The following is a 17,542-nucleotide window of genomic DNA, read 5'->3' as shown; positions in this document are numbered from 1 at the left end:
TTTCTGCCAGGGAAATACAATATAAAAGTGTTAGAATTTAAATAAAAATAAAATTGACAAAACAGACTCAGCTCCACGCTTCTCTGCTCTTTGTTGTTATCTCCTCCTCTCCATCTCTCTCATGTTCATTCTAGTCCCTTTTTCTCTAAGTCTAGGTTTTCCCCTCATACCTCCCTCTTTACTCCTGGGACACTCCCTGCTTGAAAAAGGCCATATAGACTCTTAAAATAGTTTGTTCCTTGTCCTCCCCCCGCATTCTCAAGTCTGTCTCCCCCTTCTCCGACCCCTCCAGCATTCTGTTCTTTGCATCCCATTTTTGGCATCTCTTCCTCTTTTGTCTTGTTTTATAGTCTGCCTCGCTGTCCATCTAGCTTTCCTTGCTGTTAGATTTAGATTTGTCCTCCTATTCTCTGGCCTCTGCAATTCTTCCCCTCACTGCCCACCCTACTTTCTTCCTATGACTGCCTTTTTCTCTGGGAGGCACATGTATTCAGATGCATCTGGCATTCAGGTGCCATTCTATCTCTTGGCCATCCAACCTTCCTTCTTCACATGGCTCTTGCCCTCCAATTTGACAATTACCTTACAAGGACCACCAGCCACCCTCTGTTTGTTGCCCTTTTATTGACTGCACTACCAAAGAGGATTTGGGGCACTCTCTCCCACTGGTGCAGTACAATCAATGAGGAGAGTAGCAAACATGGGGAGCAGATGCCCTAAGCAGGAAATTAGAGGAAAGGCAAAAAGGATGAGGGAGTTAGGAGACACAGTGATGAGAACAGGAGCTACATAGAATGGGTCAGAAGGAGGGGAAAGACATACTGATCACATGAGCCAGTTTTTCATATCAACATAATATAGTTCCTTATACTATACTGCATAAGTTTGACATTAACACAAGTTTACATTAACACAAGTTGACTTGTTTTGATCTATATAGTGGTTCTACACGTATCTTCAGACCAAAATCTGTTCTTCTTGAGTAATGAAGAAACAGACATTTTGCTCTCTAGGCTAAGAGAGACTGGAAACTGCTGAGTGGGTATTTTTCCAGCCTCAGGAGTCAAGGCACCAATTCTTCTGGGCAATTAAGACAAGCCATAGACAGACTCCAAACCAAATTCTTCTAGTGAAGGAAGAATGGGAAAAGTAACAATTGCAAATCAGGACCTAAAAAAATGGAAAGGGAGACAATGGGGCTCCTCGGGCTGTGCAAAGGTTGCTATGGACAAATTCTATCCCCACAACTCTTCCCTCAGTCATATAACAGGGGGCTAGAACAAACTGCAATTCTGTACAAGCTTTGGGGTTTGAACTTTGTTGGGGTATATTTTAAAACTGGTGTCATGGCGTTCCAAGGAGGAGCAGTTATCTTGCCTGGATAACATTATCATCTGTCCCATTCGTGTTTGAAACTTAGAAGATTACAAAATCTGTTAGATAAGAGAAGGGGGGGTGGAGCAGAGAGGAATTGGAAGAAAAATCTCTAAGGAGGTCTCTGCCTCTGCAGGATTGCAGCAACCCTGCTAGTAGCGCTCTGAGGTGAAAAGGGAAGGCAGGCCGTTTGCATATTTCAAAGATACTCTCTCCCACCCTAAGAACATTTATATATTCCTTCTATTGTTTAAATGGAAACTATTTACATAGACATCACTACACATCTCAGATTTGTTTGGGATATACTAGTAGTAAAGAACCTGCTGATTATGCTAAAATCACACAGCATACAACTAATGTGCATGATGATAATATTTACTTAATGCAGAGTTAGAACTTTTGCTTCCTCTCAAGTTGCACAAAGTAGCAAATAAAGGCATGTATCTGGAGGACATTTCATATAATTAGCAATTACAGTCTAACTTTTGGTTTATATTTAACTAAAACCTACTGAGGATTTCCAGATGGTCCCAGGTTGATATTCTGTGAGGTAGAGTTTAGCTGTAGGAAGGGAAGAAAAAAAAAAAAAAAAAAAAAAGCAAGCCTCAGTTCAGTTTAGATTTGTTTACCCATTAGAAGGAAATCCCATCTCTTATCCTTCAGCTAATACTCATTGCAAAATCTTCAATTAGCTCAAACCATTTCTACATTTATATCTCTCATTATTTTCTATGTAGTATTTTAAAATATATTTATAAAGCACTCAATCTAGCTGCTAAGTTAAAAATATCAGAAGAGTTAACAGGAAAGGTTGTAAAGTATAAAGGTAATACAATCTTATATTCAAATACAGATGGCAAGGTTATGAACAGAATTTTAAGTCTCAGCCCTTTTAAAAAGTATCTTAATGTCCAAAATTTAACCCATTTTGAAATTGTTTTATTCCAGGAATATTCTATGGATATTTATTTAAATTTGTAAATCCACTATACTCTTGCCAATATATTATCAAAATAAACACTGCTTATGCAGGACCAGTTAAAGACACTGTATTAAAAGGCTGTTGCCAACCTTTGATAATCCGACACACAAAGTTAATTATTCCAATTCCAGTAACTGAAGGGATGTTGCCAATGCTGGTACACTCCCCGCCCCCCACAGCATAGAAATTACAGGGAGAGGGGAACAGCTCTTCCAATTTCCAATCTCTTCCCTCAAATTTGTTTGCCGTCATCTTTATTAAAAAAAAAAAAAAGATGAAGAAAAGTTTAGGTACTGACCAGGGGAAAATCCTACTTAGATTGAGACAATGTTGTTTTTTTTTTTTTTTTTTTAGGGGGGAGGGGAGAGGAGAGGAAGCTAACAGGAGAGTCACAAAAAAATCAGACATACTGTAGGAATGGAGAAATCCAGAGGAGGACTCTGGAAATAATTACAATCCAGCAATGAATAATACAAATAAGAGAGTTAATTATACATTGTACTGAACAATTTTTGTATGCAAACTAGTGCCATTTTTATGAGTTAACATTTTTCAAAAAGCTGCTACATACTTTAAATTTGTTTTTGAGAGTTTTTTTTTTTTTTCCCCTTAGTTATTGGTCAGGTTCCTCTAGTAAGCAGACTACTCACTGGAGAGCTTTTATTTCTACCACAGGCCTGGCCAAAATTGCTCTCAACTAAATACCTTTAAAATTTGTTTTTTGTTGCAAGCATGACTGGTTAGTATGGTCACACAGCAATTTCAGGGCTTTCAACAACAAATGACTTTAAACTAAATTATGATGCTTGAAACTTACTTCAAGGAAGCAAAGGGAAAATGCTACACTGAATTATAGTACACAGGAATTCAGATTCTAGGGCTGGAAGGGACCTCGAGACGTCATCAAGTCTAGTCCCTTGCCCTCATGGCAGGACCAAATACCATCTAGACCATCCCTGATAGACATTTATCTAACCTACTCTTAAATATTTCCAGAGATGGAGATTCCACAACCTCCCTAGCAATTTATTCCAGTGTTTAACCCCTTGACAATTAGGAACTTTTTCTTAATGTCCAACCTAAACCCCCCTTGCTGCAGTTTAAGCCCATTGCTTCTTGTTCTATCCTTAGAGGCTAAGGTGAACAAGTTTTCTCCTTCCTCCTTATGACAGCAGTTTTCAGGTATCTAAAAGGGTATCATGTCCCCTCTCAGTCTTCTCTTTTCCAAACTAAACAAACCCAATCCTTTCAGCCTGTCACATGATTAAGAAAACTTTCTACAAATACATTAGAAGCAAGAGGAAGACCAAGGATAGGGTAGGACCATTACTAAATGAAGAGGGAAAAACAATAACAGAAAACATGGAAAATGCAGAAGTGCTAACTGACATTTTTGTTTCAGTTTTCACCAAAAGTTTAGTTGCAATTGGATATCTACCGTAATGAATGCCAGTGAAAATGAGGTAGGAGTCTAAAATAGGGAAATAACCTGTTAAGAATTACTTTGACAAGTCAGAGGTCTTCAAGTCACCAGGGGCTGATGAAATACATCCTAGAATACTCAAGAAGCTGACTGAGGAGCTGAGTCATTAGCTATTATCCTCAAAAAGTTATGAAAGATGGGTGAGATCCCAGAGGAATGGGAAAGGGTAAATATAGTGCCAAAGGGGAATAAGGGCAACCCAGGGAATTACAGACCAGTCAGCTTAACTTCAGTACTTGGAAAGATAATGGAGCAAATAATTAAATAATCAATTTGCAAACACCTAGAAGACAGTAAGGTGATAAGTAAGAGTCAGCATTGATTTGTCAAGAACAAACCATGTCATATCAACCTAATCACTTTTTTTGTCAGGGTAACAAGCCTTGTGGATGGGGGGCGGGGGAAGAAGTAGATGTGGTATATCAGGGTAGGCAACCTATGGCACGCATGCCAAAGGCGGCACGCGAGCTGATTTTCAGTGGCACGCACACTGCCAGAATCCTGGCCACTGGGCCAGGGGGCTTTGCATTTGAAATGAAGCTTCTTAAACATTTTAAAACACCTTATTTGCTTTACATACAACAATGGTTTAGTTATATATTACAGACTTATAGAAAGAGACCCTCTAAAAATGTTAAAACGTATTACTGGCACGCAAAACCTTAGACTGAATAAATGAAGACTTGGCACACCAATTCTGAAAGGCTGCCGACCCCTGTGGTATATCTTGCCTTTAGTAAGGCTTTTGATACAGTCTTGCATGACCTTCTCAGAAACAAACTAGGGAAATATAACGTAGATCTAGCTATTATAAGGTGGGTGCATAACGGGTTAGAAACCTGTTCCCAGAGAGTAATCATTTGTGGGTTCACAGTCAAGCTCGCAGGGCATATCACGTGGGATCCCACAGGGACAGTTCTGGTCAATATCTTCATCAATGATTTAGATAATGGCACAGAGAGTACACTTAAAGTTTGTGGATGATACCAAGCTGGGAGGGGTTGCAAGTGCTTTGGAGAATAGGATTAAAATTCAAAATCATCTGGACAAACTGGAAAATAGTCTGAAGTAAATAGGATGAAATTCAATAAGGACAGGGGCAAAGTACCCTACTTAGGAAGGAACAATCAGTTGCACGCATACAAAATGGGAAATGACTGCCTAGGAAGGAGAATTGCAGAAAGGGATTTGGTGGTCATAGTGGATCACAAAGTTAAACATGAGTCAACAGTATAACACTGTTCCAAAAAAAGCAAATATCATTCTGGGATGTATTAGCAGGAATGTTGTAAACAAGACAAGAAGTAATTCTTCTGCTCTACACAGCACTGATTACGCCTCAACTGAGGTATTGTGTTCAGTTCTGGGTGCCATGTTTCAGAAAATGATGTGGACAAATTGGACAAAATCCAGAGAAGAGAAACAGAAATGGTTCAAGGTCTAGAAAACAATTTATGAGGAAAGATTGAAAACATTTGGTTTGTTTAGTCTGGAGATGAGAAGACTGAGAGGGGACATGATAACAGTTTACAAGTACGTAAAAGGCTGTTACAAGGATGGGGGAGAAAAATAATTCTCTTTAACCTCTGTGGATAGAACAAGCAGCAATAAAGCTTAAACTGAAGCCAGAGCAGTTTAGATTAGACGTTAGGAAAAGCTTGTTAGGTAAAGCTGGTAAAATGCTGGAATAAATTGCCTAGGGAGGTTGTGGAATCTCCATCATTGGAGATTTTTAAGAGCAGTTTAGACAAACACCTGTGTAGATAATACATAGTCCTGCCATGCGTATAGGGGACTGGACTAGAAGACCTCTCGAGGTCCCTTCTAGTCCTATGATTCTATGATTAAATACATACATATAATGAGAAAATGCTGGAGGATACTTCCCTAAAAGATTAAATGAGTGTTGCAGGAAGTCACATTTTCACTACAGATATATTCTGATCAATTTTCCCAATTTTATTTTATTTTTTAAAATGTATAAGATATCTGAACCATGACAGAGCAGAAGAATGATAACTAGGAATATGATGAACATTTAAGGAGAAATTACAAGATATTCTATTTACGATTAGTTCCCATTACTGTATTTATGATGGATGGAAAACAAGTTGAAAACATACATCCATTATTGAGGATTTTAAAGTTACATTTGTCACTACAACATTTATTGATCCTAAGATTTCTATTAAAATCTAAGAAATTAAAAAATAGAAGCCCTCATTTCTATAAAAAAATGTAATGAAGTGCCATTGTAAATTTAATTAATTCTTCTACCTCCAAAGAGGTGAAAGGTACAGAGTCTAAAACTAAGGAACAGTGTAGAAAGAAAATATTATACAAGATTTGCAGATTTAGGAGGACTCAGTAACTTTAAATGTGCAGCACTGAAAACTACATCAGGACATTGATCTTATCAATTAGGACCCAGGAAGCTTATTAATTAATGCACAATAGTAGATTCAGTGCCCCGAGAAGTGTATTGGAAAAAAATGACTTTGTGGGTGTTGGAGCAGGCCACAACAGTGTTAAATAACTTTTGTATGCGAAGAATCCTTGACTACTGGGACATGAGACCCACAGAACAGATTAAAAATAATTTAATTATTCTGTTATTCCACCCAGCAAGATAATTTTTTTTCTACCAATTTTTATAGCAGGACATTGTAACTAGAAGTTCTTAAGACACAGGCTCCTAAATGGACTTTGAGAGACTTAATACAATTCTAAATCCAATATAGTGGCTTTAGTAAGAGACTGAGATTTGAAACCTCACAGTGTAAAAGGTGAGCTGTGAACCAAAGTTAATTTTTCTTTGCACTACCATAAAAAAATGGCTTCAAATAGTTTTCAAGGTATTATTTTCCTTTTTTAGTTATTAAGCGTTTAAATATCTGATCCTCAGGGCCTGGCACAACCCATTAGTGCCTAGGGCACCAACATTTGGAAGGGCAGCAACCGCGGCAGCCGGCTCTTCGGCCATCCCGGTTGTCATCGGTATTTCGGGGGCAGGACCCTTCCGCCGCCTAGGGTGCCAAAAAGCTGCGGCACTCCTGCTGATCCTCTTAGCCTTCTTTTCTGGATGTCTCTGGCAAGGTCTTTGGAGGACCTAAACAGTGATGTCACATGAACTGTAACCTGAGCCACAGCTCTTCCAGCTCCTAGCAATCTCAGTTTTCTCCCTTTGTTAACACTTGTCTTTGCAGTATATATTTTAGGGAAAAACTGAGTAACCTTATTGGAAAGAAACAGGGAGGAACCTGTTGGGGAACAACTTATTTTGTTGAAAGTTACAATACATATGAAATTGCCCTCATGTAGTTACAGTTTGTTCAAAAGTGCAGGATTACTGTTCTTCTACTGCATTCTAGCTGACTTTGTTACCTTCTGATTGCTCCTTTCATCCTCATCTTCAGATGGATCTGACTGATGCTTTGGATTGTCCATCTGAAGAAATGCTCTGACATCTGGGCTAGAAATATAATTAAACCTATTAGGACATGAGTTGCAAAATCATTTAGGTTACTAATTACTACAGAAGTAGAATTTTTTCAGATTCACCATCATATTACGCATCTGGTAAATAACAAAAACCCTTCCAACAAATTGGTTGACTCCAGCCTCTTGTAGCACGCACACACACGCACAGGTAGGGCCACACCCAGCTGCAGACACAGACTGAAGTCAGTTGTGTGTGAGAAAATTCTCCCAGCACTCACATGCACACCCCTTTTGGGGAATATACCCAAAATAATGCTGTCTTGCGCTGTATAGAAAGATCTGCACAGTACAAACTCACCAAAGTTCACCCTCTCCCTCAACGTGAAGAAAGAGATGCATAACTTCTTGCCCTCCCCCGCTCCCCAAGTTAGAAATTGCACAAACTGGGTTTAATAATAAACAAAAATTTATTAACTATAAAAGGCAGATTTTAAGTGATTATAAGGGATAGCAAACAGAACAAAGCAGATTACTGAGCAAACAAAACACATACTAAGCTTAAGATCTTAGAGACTGGTTTCAAGAAGTAATTTCTCATACTAAATGTTATTTTAGGTAAGTTGCCGCGTTTCTGTAGCTCCGAGTTCCAGTTATTCCTTCTTACAGACTGGAACCCTGTCTCAGTCTGGACTCACCCATGCCTTCAGGTTCTTTCGGCATTCCTTCTTGGGTAGGCAACAGAAGAGAGTCCAGATCAACTCCCTCCCCAGCCTTAAAAAGGATTTATCTAAGGCAGGAAACCTTTGTTTGATCCTCATTCCCCTACAGAGGAAAAGTACCAGCAGTGTCCAAGGCGGTATTTTCCATCAGGTGACATTATCACCTGACTTTGTAGTGTCGCAGCTATGTCCAAGGACACCTCTCAGGAAGGAGAAAGATTAGTATTTCCCAGCATCATTGTTTCTTCCTAATGGCCCATCAAGGCTGTGATGGCCAGGTGTCTGGTAGATGTCTCCCAAATATACATACAGTTATAATTGTTACACAGTCCATATCGCTAACTTTAGATACAAAAATAATACATCCATACAAATAGGATAATCACATTCAGTAAATCATAACCTTCCTAATGAAATCTTACATGAGCCAACTTGCATAAAGTATATCTTAGTTATGCCATATTCATATCATAACCATATTTCTATGAAGAATACAGGTAACGTCACACAGGGTTCAAAAAAGAACTAGATAACTTCATGGAAGATAGGTCCATCAATAGCTATTAGCCAGGATAGGCAGGGATGCAAAACCATGCTCTGAAGTGTCCCGAGCCTCTGTTTGCCAGAAGCTGGGAATGGGTGACATGGGATGGATCACTTGATGATTACCTGTTCTGTTCATTCCCCCTGAAGCATCTGGCATTGGTCACGGTCAGAACAGGAGGAAATACTGGGCTAGATGGACCAATGATCTGACCCAGTAAGACTGTTCTTTTGTTCTTAGACATACCTGTGCTGCCTATCATCTGAGCTAGTGCACTAAACATAGTAGCATAGCAATAGTGGCACGGGTAGCAGTAGTATGGGGCTACCTGTGCAGAGAACAAACCCACCTGAATCCTGTGGGTATGTATTCAGCACAGCTAACCCATGCTGCCACTGCCCATGCTACCCCCAGCTATGCTATTTTTAGTGTGCTAGCGCAGATGGGAGCTAGCACAAATATGAGCTGGAAACTGTACCCGTAACTTGTAGTGTAGACGTAGAGAGTGAACCACCTACATTACAAGTCCACAATTTACAAGTCCCCAATACAGCGTGTGCGCGCTACAAGACGCTGGAGAGCCTAATTCAGCAAAACAGGGAGAGGGAATCCAGGCTGGTGGAGCAAGAGGGGCTCAGTGAAACTCCAGTACAACAGGTTGCATCCCAGAGCACGGGTCCAGCCCGTCACACCCTGTTATAATCTTGGCCTTCACAACATCCTCTGGCAAAGAGTTCCACAGGTTGACTCTGTGTTGTATGAAGAAATACTTCCTTTTGTTTGTTTTAAACCTGCTGCCTATTAATTTCATTTGGTGGCCCCCTAGTTCTTGTGGTATGAGGAGTAAACAACACTTTCTTATTTACTTTCTCCATGCAAACAGGGAGAAACACTCCTAGCTCACAGTGTAGATGTAGCCTCTGTTTAACTGAGCATGCACACCAACATATGCAGTATATACAATTTTTCCACTTGCAATGACATGCCATATTAAAATATAGATGAACATGAAAAAATTGCAAGAGGTGTTCAGTGAGACTATTTCAACTATGCTAATCGGAACTAAGCTTTCCATTTCCTCCACCAATGTTTGTAATTGGTTGTTATCTTGTGAAATGCCACAGGAAAACCAATTTCCTTTCTAACACCTTCAGTATCAGTGTGTCATTTTCAGTTTTCTAAAATTAATGAGAACTTATTACCGTATATAGAATGAACTGACATTATTTGTATTCTAAAGCACATCTTGGGTGATAAGTGGTATTATGTAATTTCTTTTTCCCCCATGCATATTGGTAGAATCGTGTATTTTAACGGCACTTGTTTTGTGCTGTCAAGTCTCAATGTAAGGAAATCCCTGCGTTCAGTAATAGACTGGGGATGCTGTCTTCATAGACTATCAAGGAAGATCCCATGCTCCTCTCAACCTTCTGTATTGAATGCAGATAGTCACATATACACAGCATTCAATGCATTATATCTGCAGCAAGATCCCATCAGCACTTCCATTTAGTTCCCTCAGCCCTCTTTTAAAGAACTCAAATTCTACGTCATCTGTTTTAGGGTGCATTTTATGTACCTGTGATCTGTTCAGGAGAAATTTGTGCATATATATGTCTATGTGGGGCATCATTTCCATTTTTAGAAGTTTCAATAAGTTACTACACATACTATCTATTTGATGTGAGCTTGTTTTAATATGAAGTTTTAGAACACTCATTACTGATTTTATGTCACCCAAAGGTGTGCTTGGCACTTCATACCAGACATGGAATGACCAAGTCCCCACTTGAAAGAATTTATCTTAATGTGCCAATACCCCAATTACCCTTTACTGTTTTGACAACAAAGCCTGCTACAATGCATCGTAAGTAATTTATATTAACATTAGCTATGTATGAATGCATAGCAAATACTACACTCTCTTACGTCACAGTGAATCCATGTTATACACTTCTATACTTCCATGGTATTTCACAATTGCTCCAAAGCACTAGTTTTTGTGTTGATGACCAGAAGTTTAATGGACCCATGTTATACAGTCATGAGATATTGTAACAACTCCAGAACTGGTACTGCAGTAGCACCTCCCATCCCAAAACAAGATTGGGGCCCATTGTGCTAGCTACTGTACAAATATACAGTAACACTTTGACAATACATGAATTCATAGACTGTTCAAAATAAACACACAAACTACTCCTGTCATATGCTCAGACACCTTGATTAACAAAATAAAAAATAAACACTTGATTTAAAAAGGGGACACTGAATATATTTAACATACAATACACTAGCATAATTTCCCTCTGGATTTTAAAAGAGGGTTAAGGCAAAATAACTTCAGACTCATTAGCATAAGGGAGCCATCTTCAGAGGGAGAGGTCCCATGCACTAACTTTCTCCAATGGTTGTTTTGCATCAATACTCTGCCTAAATACATTATGTCTAGACACTGGCCTTCTGCTACTTACACGTCAAGCCCAATACCTACGAAGAAGTGTTTTGCAGAAAAAAATATTACTTTTACTGCCAATGATGATACCCCCACAGCTTGAAATAAAATCTATTTGAATACAAGGCACAGTGAAAAAGTGGTATGCCAATTTGTGGTGTTTTAGAAAACACAGGCCTGAAGCAGTAAGACTTAGTGGTGTAGAAGATAATGAAAGATCACAACTAGGTGAAAGCAGGAAAAACCCAAAGACTGGGATCCTGTAATCTAGTGGTGTTAAATTTGTTTTTCTCACTTGATGTTGGAACCATGAGGTCCCAATGATTCGATTTCTTTTCTAGAATGACAATTGTTCATGTCGCACTGCAGAAACTGGCAGTTTATTTAATACAGAGGACACTGCCATCATAGTATAACTCTGCTAGGTGTCTTTTATGTTCTAGTTTTCGTTAAGGAGCTACTAGAATTATTTTTAAACTATGCTAAGCTTTTAATGCATTCTATTTTATGCACATGGTTTTAAGCTGCTTCTTAAAAAAGAGTGTTATGATAGACAATTGCACGTATTATCTTTTCAGTAAAGGCCTACAGCTGAGGGGGAGGACAGCCTGACTTAAAGAGCTGCTCAATGGATTAGAGCTTAACTGTATTAACAAGAGAATTCCTAGCCTCCTATTCTAGATTAGGAATCAGCAAGACAGAAATGTTAGTTCATATTCTCCATCTTTTCTGAAGCTTTTCTGCAAGGTGCCTATAGTTTGTGAATGAGAGAAAACTCTCTCTAAAATAAAGCAAACAGTAAAAATGTGGAGTCTAAAGCTAATCCACATAGGAACTACCATACAGCTCAAACCAATGGTCCATCTAGCTTGGAATCCCATCTTTGGCTAGTACCTGACACTTCACAGGAAGATCCACAATTGACCACTACAGAATTTCTTGCAAGTATCTTTCTAACCCACTTTACAGTAATTGGTTGGCTCATATGCTGTAGCATGAAGATTTGCTTTTGGTACAAGAATCAAAGGACAAATTGCAGACCCAAGATAAGGACTCACTGAAACAGAAAAAATTCTCCATATTTCCCAGCAACACCAGTATGGTTTGCCAAAGCAGGACTGGTAGTACAACTGCCTAGCACTTGTCTTAATGCATTATGTGGTGTAGCAGATAAGAGCTACAGAAAGTTTACTGGAGTGCACACACAGTACTCAACATTTTACTAGATTACCCCCCTCCCCCATACTAATTCATTTCATGTTACTAATCTACTTAGTTTAGTGTACACGTAGCAGGTTAAGGAAATAGTGTCTCGTAAATAAGTTTGTTTAGTAGGCCATTTTTAAGGAGACAGTGGTCATTTCCCCCCCTTTAATAGTTAGCTTCCAATAGGAATGGATTTTACAAGAACTTCACCAAAGGCTTGATTTTTGTCTGTTACTAATATTGACTGGTAGACAAAATAGGGCTGTGGATTTTTATATAAATGAGTATGATTCATTGTGGTCATTCACGAAAAAAAAGGCTTAAGTATTTTAAAGACAACAGCAAATAGTGATATAGTGAAATATTTTAAATCTAATATTTTAATAATCCCTGCACTGCAAGAACAAAACAAAATACCTGGAATAAATGCATTTCAATCCCATTCTTTACTGCACTACAAAGACAACAGCTTGATCCTTCTTCCACAGAAGTAGTTGTTTACTTTAATGAGCACAGGAACAAGCCTTTATTCTTTGTTTTGTTCATTAAATACATTTCTAATTAGACAACTAGCTGCTGGGGCAGGGGAGGAATAGCAAACCTTAAACCACTATTAGAAATTGAAGATTTTATACTCGTCTTCACTGTACTGGAATAGTCAGTGCTAGACTGAAGTACTTAAAATAGATTAAAATCTAATTTATGTACTGCTAAATCTTCTTGAGCTTTTCAGATCAGATGTAAGGAAAAAAGTCTGTTCCTATGCTCAAAGAAAAGTTTATGATCCTCATGTTAAATCAGTCCAGTGTTCGGCTTTGGAAAAATGTACATATAAAAAGCTGTTAACTGAAATGTTTCACAGCTGAATGCTTAAAGAACCAGGAGTAGGGAAGTTTTCCTGTTTAATACATTAGAAAGAAAGATTATGTTTCAACAATTAGTTATTTGAGAACTGCTCTTCACTGTTTCGCAGCTGAGGACAGTGGTACGATTCACTACGATCCAACACTTTTTCCCTTTTCTGGAAAATTGTTCCATGATGAAGATTTTCTGTTATGTCTATAAGTTTTTTCAACTTGTCACTAGGAAGAGCACGCAGAATGCTTTTGATAAAAGGAAGTACATGTTTCAGGTTTATGAGGCCTCAAAGCAGTTCATGAAGCAGAAAGAGTATCTGATGCATGCTACAAATTGTGGCAATGTTCCCTGTTTAAGAATGGTTGTTTCCTAGCTAAAAGCAGAACAATTCCACTGATATTGCAGATTGGCAAATTAAATAGAGTAAGTGAATGAAAGCAGAAATCTAAATATACAAAATACTAAGGGTTTGTTTATATTCAGATTTGCCTCATTTTAAGTAGAGGTATAATTTCACACAGACAATTAAAGCAACGCTGGAGACTGGGGGGGACATTTATTTTTGGTTTAACTTAAATGATTAGGGAGTATGTTTAAACTACCTTTGGTTTAAGAGTAGCATTTCAGGTAAGTGTTCTCATGGGACTTGTACTGGTTTAGCTAAATCAGTGTTTAATTGAAGAGGGGGCAAAACTGTATGCAGAAAATGCTTAAGAAAACAAGCCAAGTGTTTACATTACAATTGCATCATTTTGGATTTATCTTAAAAAACAAAATTGTCATCTTAGAGATAACTTAGTATTATAGTAGCTGTTTGCTGTGCTGTTGTAGTTGTGTTAGTCCCAGGAAATGAGACAAACAACGTGGGTGAAGTACACCGGTACCCCGATATAACGCGACCCTATATAACATGGGTTTGCATACAAGGTGGTAAAGCTCTGATACACTGCTCTGAGCAGCGTGTTAAAAGTGCCTGGCCAGGCTGGGGCAGAGGGGTTCGGTAAGGGGCAGAGGGTCTCGGGGGCAGTCAGGGGCTCCCCCCTCCCAGGTCTGGGGGCCAGGAGCTGTGGAAGGGCACTTTTGGGGGCCCCACAGTCCCAAAGTAGCCCAGGGGATTAGCGAGGGGTCCGGGAGCAGCCCAGTCTGTTTCCCTTGCCCGAGCCCCGGCTGTGTCGCTCGGGGGAGGGGGCTTGGGGAAAGGGATCCCCCTGCACTCACCAGCAGCAGTGAAGCAGAGCAGCCCGGCCCCAGACTGCTCCACTCTGTCAACTCCCAGCCGCAGCACTCCGCTTCCCACCACAGGTGAGTACGGGAGTTGTCCTTTCTCCAACCTCCCCACACTCACCAGCAGCAGGAAGCAGAGCAGCCCAGCCCCAGCCCGCTCCACTCCGCAAGCTCCCAGCCGTGGCGCTCTGCTTCCTGCTGCAGGTGAATGCAGGACCTTTCCCCAGCTGCCCCCCAGCAACAAAGCTGGGGCCAGGGCAAGGAAAGCAGAGTAGGCTGGGGCCGTGTCACTCTGCTTCCCGCCACAGGTGAATGCAAGCGGGCATCCTTTCCCCAACCTCCCCACACTCACCAGTGGCAGGAAGTGGAGCGCCATGGCTAGGAGTGGGCTGGGGCTGGGCTGCTCCGCTTCCTGCCGCTGCCGGCGAGTGCCTGGGGTGGATAAGGGTCGGAACAGTCAGGGTACAGGGAGGTTGGGTGGGGTTTTGGGGGTGATTAGGGATGGGAGTCTCTGGAGGGGGCGGTCAGGGAACAAGGAATGGGGGGAGCAAAGCAAGTTTGATATAATGTGGTCTCACCTATAACACGCTGAGATTTTTTGTCTCCCGAGGACCTCGTTATATTGGGGTAGAGATGTAATAGCTTTTAATGGACCACTTCTGTTGGGGAAAAGAGCTTTCGAGCTGCACAGAGGTCACCTGAAGAACACTTCTGTGCAGCTCGAAAGCTTGTCTTTCCCCCAACAGAAGGTGGTTCATTAAAAGCTATTACTTCACCCGCTTGTCTCTATTATAACAACATTTTACATTTACCAGAGATAACACAATTTGTACCCAACTAAAGAGTATTTAACGTCAAAATCAATCATATTTTGGAATGTAGCCTGTGTCATTTAAATAGCCATAACAAAACAGAGAAACTACTTACTGGTTGCATAGCTCTGGCTGTCTGACTAAATTTTGAATGAATTCATTCAGTCCTGCTCTTCTCTGTTTAATAAAATCTGGGAACGAGAGGAAAAGTGTAATTAGAAAGAATCATTTAATGAATTCATGGCAAAACAAGTTTTTAATCTTGCATTTCTTATATTACTTTAATGGAAGTTAATCAACAGAAAAAAAATCTGAATATAATTGGGCTTATATATGAGGATTTTGTATAGAAAAAAATATGAAATGGCAAAGAATAGGAGCTCCAGTCTCTATATAACTTGTTCATTTTATTATATATTTTAAAAAGCAAAAATGTACTCAGCCCAACAGATCTTGCATGCGACAAGACCTCAGACTGTGCAGTCACAATGGCCTAAATTTTGTATTGGAGAGCACACTGGCCCTGATCCTGCTAGCACTGAAGTCAGCGACAAAATCCAACAGCTACAGAGCTACTCTATCAACATATAACCATTACCAAAAAGATATTTAAAATCTTTATTTCTCTCTCCACTTTTGAATGTAGTTTGTCTTGTATGAAAGAGCTAACCTAATCTGAAACTAAACAAATGTTTACTTTGGTTCAGTAGTAAGGAAAGGCCCCCCTACTACAGGACTGCAGTCCTTATTAGATCAATTTAAGCAAGCAAGAGAGATTAAATCCCAAATAAAGAACAAAATAAAAGGAATAACCACCAAGTCATAGTTTACCTGGATCAAAATTGTCACCAAATATTCTTTTAGCTGGAATCTTCAGGTCATGGTGGGAAATTGTTTCTTTCAGCTAAAACAAAACACCATATGCATACTTAGATATTTGGACTCCAAGGCAAATCCTATAAATAATTGCTTGATGTAGGCATATTTTACTCTCAATTTGCAGAAAGTTTCAGACTACTAGCATCACTTTTTCTGACCCCAATATTGTCTTTTTTGGGATTAGTACACAGGGGAGTGTGAAGACAGAAGGCTGATCTGCATAGAAACAAACTGTCCAGGCCCCATTTACCAGTGTGTTACTATTTGTAACCTGATTAAGAAACAAGTTCAACCCTGTTGTAAGCAGGGCTTTTGGCATCTATTGTTATTAGAAATGTTCTTCATTACACTGCCTCCTCTGGTCCAGTTTGCTTTTTTTCTCTCCTCTCCTCCCTCACAAAGTAGCTGTCTTCTGGCTGGGAAGACAGGTATCGACAAACTCAGTGGGTAAGTCTCTGATGATAGAAGCCCTTGGACCCCGGGGCATTTCCAAACACCTACAAGCTTCCAGGGATTGGATGCTGTCACTGCAGCAGACAGACTTAATCAAAGAAGAGACTGGCTTGTGAGAGTGAATCTTTGCCCAAATCCAAATCCAACTACAATGACCTAAAAACAAAACAAAAATTCCATGCACTCAGTGTTGCAGAATAACCTGGTAGAAGAAAAATCCATGTTCACACTCAGATTTTTCTTAGTCACTCCTCCACGTATATGTATAGCCTGAAAGTCAGGATCCAGGTTTACACCACAGCAAAGCAATCTCTAGGAGCAAGGAGCCCCTAGGCATGATGGCTGAAATTCAGACACTCTGCCCTAGCTATTGAGGAGCAAACTAATCCACCAATAAAGGATGCATAATGGTAACATGCCTGTGAGAGGCAGTGCGTGAACTTATTTGAAAAAAGTGCATCCAGAGGGATTGCAGGTACAGAATTTATTCATACTATGTAGGAGGCCAAACAATAGAGGGAATAGGAAAGAAAACTAAGGAGTTTATAATATGGTAGAAATTTTAGTAGAGATAAAGGACACTAATACCTTCCAATTCATTCTCCTTGATCTCCACAAAGCCTATGTGTTTAAAAGCCACCATCTAAAAAGTGTGAAAGGATCAGCAGATACATCTCTCTCTGTTTTGGAGACTATTTCTTCTCCTCTGATTTAAGAACTGGTGGTCCCTTTCTCTAGTTATCCCATAGGCAATTTTCAATATCAACTCCATTTGGCATTTCAAGTTCCTCCCTGACATGCTATTCAGTATGCAGTCCTTTGGAATGTCTAGCTCCCTCCCTTCTTCTCAGGAGGAATGGGGGCAAGATGTTCCTTTTTCACCTTGGCTAATTTCTCTAAGAACCTACACTTGCATTAGAAAGGCCGGGGCCGACTACGCTTCACGACAGTAGTGACATTATCTGACAATCCGGATGGGTGGGCTATATTAGCATTCTTCAACCACTGAAGAGAGGATACTTCCTTTCTCCCTTCACCCCATGGGTAGTCTAAGAAGTGTGCCAAGTATGACATGTGATATCCCAGGCAGACTTCAGTCACCTAGGTAA

The 17,542-nt window shown here is 39.8% G+C and overlaps 1 protein-coding gene across 9 annotated transcripts in view; it reads right to left on the bottom strand.

Annotated features, from left to right (window-relative positions):
* Window positions 1-17,542, bottom strand: part of SGK3 (serum/glucocorticoid regulated kinase family member 3) — an 85,809-nt gene that overhangs the window by 18,680 nt on the left and 49,587 nt on the right. For all 9 annotated transcript variants that reach the window (XM_050941006.1, XM_050941005.1, XM_050941012.1 and 6 more), the window contains 4 exons: window positions 15,933-16,005; window positions 15,217-15,292; window positions 7,227-7,314; window positions 1,889-1,938 (listed from right to left, as the gene is read on the bottom strand). In XM_050941006.1, coding sequence (XP_050796963.1) covers window positions 1,889-1,938; window positions 7,227-7,314; window positions 15,217-15,292; window positions 15,933-16,005 — 287 coding nt within the window. The remainder of the gene's footprint in view (window positions 1-1,888; window positions 1,939-7,226; window positions 7,315-15,216; window positions 15,293-15,932; window positions 16,006-17,542) is intronic.

The sequence above is a fragment of the Gopherus flavomarginatus genome, chromosome 2, assembly GCF_025201925.1.
Source record: "Gopherus flavomarginatus isolate rGopFla2 chromosome 2, rGopFla2.mat.asm, whole genome shotgun sequence".
NCBI classification, from domain to species: Eukaryota; Metazoa; Chordata; order Testudines; family Testudinidae; genus Gopherus; species Gopherus flavomarginatus.
The sequence above is the reverse complement of the archived record's forward strand: the minus strand, read 5'-3'. Positions and strand labels throughout refer to the sequence as shown.